This window comes from Branchiostoma lanceolatum, chromosome 15, assembly GCF_035083965.1.
Source record: "Branchiostoma lanceolatum isolate klBraLanc5 chromosome 15, klBraLanc5.hap2, whole genome shotgun sequence".
NCBI classification, from domain to species: Eukaryota; Metazoa; Chordata; class Leptocardii; order Amphioxiformes; family Branchiostomatidae; genus Branchiostoma; species Branchiostoma lanceolatum.
Genome location: NC_089736.1, coordinates 5868886 through 5876416, shown reverse-complemented (window position 1 = coordinate 5876416; position 7531 = coordinate 5868886). Strand labels below are relative to the sequence as shown.

Sequence of the window (7531 nt, the reverse complement as noted above, 5' to 3'; positions counted from 1 at the left end):
ATGTATATTCTCATGAGGCAGCTGCTTTATACGATTTACAGTATGGCTGTTTTCTTTAGAAATGGACCTGAATTGACTCGGATGTCATCCATATAATCAAATAAACATTGGCTTACAGAGCTTCCAGACTCACACAATGCTGAGACACAGAAAATGTGGGTAGTTTTTTTACAATTTATTCATGAAGAACAATGGCAGACATTTTAATGTTGCCCTATACAAATGTCACAAAGACACAACTTTACAGACAAAACATACAATCAAATTGCAAGAATTCACTGGCAGTGGTACATGTGATTCATTCATCAATTTACAATGTCCTAGCTAAGTCTTCAATTACATTGACACATAGTAAACACACAGGAAAACATTGAATTTAAGCAGCTTTTAACTAAGTGTATTCCAACATGTTTACTTAATACTGTACAAAATTGACTACTTGAACTGCACTTGAACAGTACTATAAACAGCAGCACTGATTTTGAAACAACTAGTAACTTCTAAAAATGTGTGAGAATAGAAAATACTGCCCTGAGAAACCAGTTTAATATCATATCAAAAGAAGTTGTCCCTGTGCCTTATTGCACCTACGAACATGGCCCAGGTCTGGCTACTTCTATCCAAGGACATTTTTGTATGAAGATGGCTTCGAAAAAGATGCATTGTTATCATTCATTGTTTGAAGACATAACAGGTGAAAACATTTTCTCTCAAAAATTGTCCAATGGAAAGGATACAGAATTGTATTGTTACTTCTTGAACTGTTACAATAAGCTACTTCATGGTATGAAGTGCTCATGTGCAGAGTGATGTATTGTGGGTAATATATCAAAGTTGAACGCCCCTGGCAATACATAGAGAATGACCAGGGCCTTCAACTTGACATACTATCCACAAAGTATCATACCATGAACTAGAATATACAGCTGACAATACTTTGAAGATAGCAATGCCTACTACGCCCATAACATATCTATTTCGAGTTTTGTTATGGCTTCATGTCGGGATGCCTTCCTTCAGTATAGATGACATCAGCACCTTGTCCTGTAGAGCAAACTCCAGCTCTGCTTCCTCCATTCTCAGAGACACCTGGAAAAACAGAGGTCACTTCAGGTCAGAAAATTTATGGCAACACCTCTGGGAAGAAGCAATTTCTCTAGCCTATTGAAAACTAGGTTACTTAAGCTGTTTTTATCTTGCTAACAGGAATAATCTACTCTGGAACACTTTAAAACTGACAACTTAGGAAACGGAAAGTAAAATGATCTGCACATCAAGTTTTCTTGCAAACTTTTGCCTACATTCTATTACCAACTTTTTGTTATCCATAATAATTTGGTTATTGTTTTTACCTTGGTCATTCTGGCCTCCTTTGCCTTCTTGAGAGTGAGGATACCTCTGGTCTCGATGAGCGTACACAGCGACAGAAACTCCGACTGGTCTACGTTGGCGACCTGACGCTTTTTGCATATGCGACTGTAGACCTCATGTAGCTATAGGGAAGGGAAAGAGATACTTGTTATTTTATAGTTTCTCATGTTTGGCTTCTTTTATTAATAGATTTAAAGGACAAAGCTACAAAATTACCAAGCTACTCTGGTGTTTTATGTTTTGTTTCTAAATTTGGATACATGTATTTCACAAAAATGGGCTACAACTAAGCATTGAAGATCAACATGATCAACACTTGTTTTGGCAATACCTCAGGGGCGGAGCCATAATTACCTTCCCAAGAGTGATCTCCTTCGTCTTGCCAGACTTGAGCATGAGCAGTAGGGTACAGACAACGAGTTTCTGTTGCAGCGGGAAGGTCTGCTGTTGGTTCGTGTTGGACGCAACCATCCGTGAACTGTAGACCTCCGACACCACGCTCGCGATGTGCGACAGGCCCACTTTCTTCGGCACGGGGGTCTTAGGCGATTTTCTTGGACTTTTCGCGGGAGAGCCTATGGGGGAATGAACGCGTGTCAATCCAACCATGAAATAACACACGTCAATCCAACCATGAAAGAATACAGAGATCTACAGTTTAACTAAACACCAACATGAAAACAGATTTCTGACTTTTTGTAAACTGGAAACACCCCCACAAACCAGGACCACACTTAGTTGCAAAATGCAACATACTGTATATAGTTTTGATAACTTAGCAAAAGTAAAATATATAGGTTACTTATCCAAACTGTAGGTAATTTTCTCATCAAACTTTTATGAAAGTGATCTCGAACAAGTTAAGCTCAATGAACTCAATAAATATTTGAGCTAATCTTCCACTTCCTGTGACAGATGCTACGTATGCTTTACATACGCTTAGCATGCATGTCAGGATAGCGACAACATCTGGGATTCAAGCTCAAGACTTCTTGATCCAAAGGCACAGTCACTAACAACTGAACTACACACACTACCTGGAATGTAAAGTTTTGTTTGTACCTTTCATGGGAGACAAGGGTTTGAGTACCGCCTGGCTTCTGACATCCGACTCGACCATCTCCACGGCTCGTCTGCAGATGTCCAGCGCTTTCCGCACGTCCCCCGCCACGGCCGACACTTTCCTGGCGCAGAACTGGACCGCCATTGGTTCCAACACTGGCGCTCCCTCTGCTGTGGCCTAAAAATGAGGAAAATAGTTCAGCAAAAAGTTAAGCATTAATATAATATCTACTGTGGGGAGGGATGTGTAGTAGTTTTGACACTTGTGAGGTAACATGTACTGTAAATTCATGTATCTTTGCCGTGGTCTTATTTTCCGACAGCAAGTAAATGAAGTTAACATTTATGGTTGAAACAATTCTGTAGTACTGCAGTTGTACTATGGAAAAGTTTATTCATTGTCATCAAACCATGAAAATAAAGCCACTGCGAATATTTCACAATTTACCGTATAATGCACCATTTAAAAAGAGAACTGGAAGGTATGTAGAGGACAAATACTATCCCGCTTTAAACAAAGTATGAAAACTTGTATGAAAAAAGTACTTATAATTGCCATAGCATTGCAAAGTAGCCACAACAATAAAGAACAATTTCCACATAGTTTATTTTGCACACTGCAGATGATCTCCAAGCCATGGTCACGTGCAGGGGATCAGACATTGTGTGCAGACAATATCAAAAGTCTTATTCAACTTCAGAAAAACAAGCTACTAGCAACTGGTGTACAACTTCTTTAGTCTCCAGACCAGACTAACTATGCCAGCTATAGGGAGTATATTTGACAGGGAAGTTTGGCCACAACAGGGTTTCATTTGCAAGCCAGGGAGAGATATATACCTTTACTAGCCAATTATTCCTTTTTTTGCCTGGTGGAGGCTACAATTTCAATACAAATACAACCCAAGCTTTCGACAATGTGGCCAGGACTTAACCTTCTCCCTGCTGCCTAACTATGTAACTAGTAAGGAATGGGGTGCCAAACGGCTACGTCAATGTGCTACAGGTTAACTACTACTAGTACATTATGAGATGATGACCATACCTTGTGTAGTCTGTCCTGTACAATAGTGACCAGCTGGTCCTTAGAGTAGGGTTCGAAGTTTAGGAGCTGGGGTCGACACTTGGGACGGGACTGCAGTCTGGGCAAGATGCGGTCTGTCAAGTCCAGGGCGTTGGCTATTCCTGCAGGAAAAGGATTTAAAGAATCTTCAAAATCAGACAAACTGTGCAAAGGTTCAAATAAACAAGTGAAGAAACACTTTAGGATTCTAAAACCTTCCTAGGCACCGAAAAATTAGCATCAAGTAAAGTTTTTCTAATTAGTCTAAAAGAGGTGTGGACTTACCAATCAAGATGAGTCTAGACTTGGGCAGGGTTGGCCACTCAAACATGGTGTACAAAACCTCCTGGTTTTTACTGTCCAGAGAGTCTAACTCGTCCAGTACAAGGATTCTGATTGGACAATAAAATACTGCCATTAGTGATTAGAACACTTACAAGGATTCTGATTGGACAACAAAATAGTATCATAAATGATTAGAACATTGACAAGGATTCTGATTGGACACCAAACAGTACATGTACCATAAATGATTATGTCACTGTCAAAGATTCCGATTGGACAAAACAGAATCATAATTAATTAGATCACGGACATCAAATCTAAAACACATGGCAATGGATATAAAGAAAGGAAAAGCTTTAAAAGAATACTTATTCACTTACTGTACCCAAGAGGAATATGGAGGATATATGGTTAGTGTACCAGCTTCCAAACTTTCAAATATAGATAAGACATGTGTTTGATTAACAAGTAGTTGAGCCAAGAAAGAGGGTTCCTTACATCATAGGTCCCTTGGACTTGAACTGCTTCTCAAGGAGCCTTGAGGCGTCCTTAGCGGTACGAGGAGTGGTTGAGGTGGGGCTAAGTTCACTGGCGACTTTACTGAAGATTCCCTGAGCGTTCTTCACAGCCATGCAGTTCACAAAGATCATCTTAGTGGACTTAAGACTTTCCTAAAGAAAAGACACAAAGTCACAAATTGAAGAGCACAGTTTTAAATTCAAGTTTGCTTCTAGCAGAAACCAATATTTACAGCTAACAATATTTCTATAGAATAACTAACTACACATAACTACTCCATTCAGTTTAATATATGGCCTAGGTAAATTAATGTTTCCAATTAAGGTCCTGAAAATATTAGGGCCTGCAACTTGCTGCAAGTAGAGATTTCGCTGAAGTGATCCAACAAATAATGTTTAACAAATTCAGTGTAAAACTGAAATGTATCAGGACACTGGTATTTTCAACATCATATTTGAACTAAACATAAAGACATTGTAATTTTTACAAGCACAATTTTCTATAGATGCAGAAATGAGGAGAACATGATTTTATAACATTTTCATTGCTTGTGAAACTGGTGTGCTATGCCGAAGAGCGGTTATGTTGGCTACACAGATACAGATGTTTACAAACACTGAATATAAAACTGAAAAAATTCATGAATTGATGAAAAGACAATGAAAAAGTTCTGAAGACGATTCTTAAAAAGATGATCACATACCTTCATATTCCTCATGATATGTGTAAGACACGCTGTCTTCCCAGTACCAGGCGCCCCGGAGATGTAGAGACTGCCAGGCTGCTGTTTGGAAGCGTGTTCCTCCAGAAAATCTGTGATAACTTTGGTCTCCTTCTCACGACACAGCAGATAGTCTGGGACAGCCGTGTGGAGGGCCTTCTTAGCACTCTGGTAGGGGGTGGCTGAAACGCAGTTTATAAGAGTGATTAGTAAACATTTTGTGTTTTATGGTACAAAGAACAGTATAAATCTAGGTGCATATTGCAACTGTAGGAGCTATGCTTGTTTTCTATATCTGAAATTTTGACATAGTAACTTGTATGGAAAAAGTACTTATAGTTGCCAAGGCATTACTATGTAGCCACAACAACAAAGTATAATTTCCACATGGTTTATTTTGCACATCGCAGATGATCTCAAAGCCATGGTCATGGACAGGGGATCAGACATTTGTGTGCGTAAAACATTTCTTTTTCAATTTCATCCAGTTATGATATTCCATACCTACAAACCTCATGTCTTTTTCACTGTGCAGGTAGTTATGATTCATATTACCAATTCTATTCCAAGATACAAAATAATGAGATCAAAATTTATAGTTGCCGACTCACCATCTTGTCTTTGTAACCTCAAGGATGTGGCTTGTTTCCGTGGCGATGGTGTCCGTAGCGACTGTCTCCATGGAGACGTGGGAGACTGGTGTCGTCTCTCTGGTGATGCTAGTCTCTTCTTGGCCCCCGACCGACTGATTGGACACAGGGATTCCTTCTTCAATAACGTCATCTTTAGCGGAGATGGTGAGGATGGTATGTTGGGACGTGGAAGGGTCTTTGTTGGTGTAGTTGGGATGGTTTTGTGCGTAAAGGCTTGCTCTGGTTGGTTCTCCTTCTTGCGTTTGGTCGGACTGGGGCAACATTTCAACGATATTGAAGGCGAGTTGTCTCTAGGAGTGTTGTCAGCTGCGAAAAGAAATGTTAAGTAATGTAAGTCTTCAAATATTGGGTGGTTTTATTTTCGATGTTTTCTTGGTGTCCTTTCTATCTCAAATTCAAGCCACCGCAAATGTGCATTGCCAATATATTACTACTGTACTACAGAAATGTTTCCACAAAAAAAAACCTCTCCTACATCAAAGTATACAAATGTACAGTATCATGTACGTAATGTGGTTTCTTACAATATTTACAACGCATTCAAAATAATATGGCCCGTTGGTAGGTCTATACAACTGCGTTTCCGTATTGTCTGACTAAAGGGACAGAAATGTTGTAGACAAATTTTTATATGGTGAACAGTATGTATTGATATGCATAACTGAATCGAATCATTGGGGTTTTAGGATAAGCCAACAAGACAACTTGTACTACGCAATGGAATCTATTTTAGGGGTCCTCTCAATCTAGGTGCCTAATTGAGAACAGAAACATTAATTTGCATCTCAATTCATGTGTTATACCTGTAGACTGTCTGTAATGTTAGACAACATTAAAACAGACACACAAACAAGGTGAGAAGCCTTACAATAAATATTAACAATAGGAGGTCTTCCTCAATGTAAAATGTGAGAAAAATAATTTACATAATGGATTTTTTTCCAACATTAAGGAATATTGTTATGGTATGTGTTATGGTAGATTAGTGTAGTCTTGATTATGATAAGGGTAAAATTTTTAGAAAATTAAACTTACAAGGACGCTTCCGGGGAGAGAGGGGAGGGCGCTCGGGCTTGGGTAGGGGGTCCGCCCGAGTTTTTTCCAGGGAGGCCCCGGTCCCTCCACGCCGTGTCCGCCGAGTCCGGGAAGGCTTCTCATCTAGAACGATCTGCTTCTTCTTCGTCTGTGATCGGGTCTTTCGGCATTGGAAAGAGATCGTGGTCTGGGCTTTGCTAGCCATCCTGTGAAGAAAATTTTTTTTTTCACAACCCGGCTTGGCGCCATTTTCACACATAGGACTAAAACAACATAATTTGTAAATGCAAGCACCGATTTTTGCATAGCTGACGCAAAATGGAAAAACAACAAGATTTTCACAGAAAATTTTAAGAAAATTATCTGGTAAAGCTAGTTCAGCGATGAGAAAATATAATATTTGCTCAAGAACATGCAAATAGAAAATTATCTTAGCCCTGAAAAATCTTACAAGATACTCGCACAATATTGCTCCTCGTACACTCAAATTAGACGTCTATTTTCTTAAAAATCAACTTCCATGGACACCAGACACTTCAACTTACCTGATCAGCACTGTTTGAGGTCTTCTCTAATGCGTAAATCCGTCGATTTTGCTCACAAAATCGATCATACACCGCCTCGTACCGCCAAAATTTAGCTTGTGTGTTGGCTACAGCTGAGAGCGGGAAATACCTGCAAAAAGCGCGCCAACTTTCGGAAATTCCCACTGTGATTGGTCAGTTTCTTCAATAACATTTACATATCTGCCTTCTGATTGGCTAGTTTCGTTCTCGCGCTGTTGGTATTTAAAACATCCTTCTCGAATGTTCTCGCGAGATT

General features: G+C 39.5%; 1 protein-coding gene across 1 annotated transcript; it reads right to left on the bottom strand.

The window, feature by feature from the left end:
- Positions 1-160: 160 nt before the first annotated feature.
- Positions 161-7389, bottom strand: LOC136420896 (cell division control protein 6 homolog). Its single transcript, XM_066408013.1, has 11 exons — positions 7255-7389; positions 6710-6915; positions 5633-5980; positions 5004-5203; positions 4280-4452; positions 3782-3888; positions 3479-3618; positions 2434-2611; positions 1726-1946; positions 1353-1493; positions 161-1089 (listed from the first exon to the last, which is right to left on the bottom strand). The coding sequence occupies exons 2-11, from the start codon at positions 6912-6914 to the stop codon at positions 997-999; spliced, it is 1806 nt and encodes a 601-aa protein (XP_066264110.1). The 5' UTR covers position 6915; positions 7255-7389; the 3' UTR covers positions 161-996.
- Between the last annotated feature and the right edge of the window lie 142 nt (positions 7390-7531).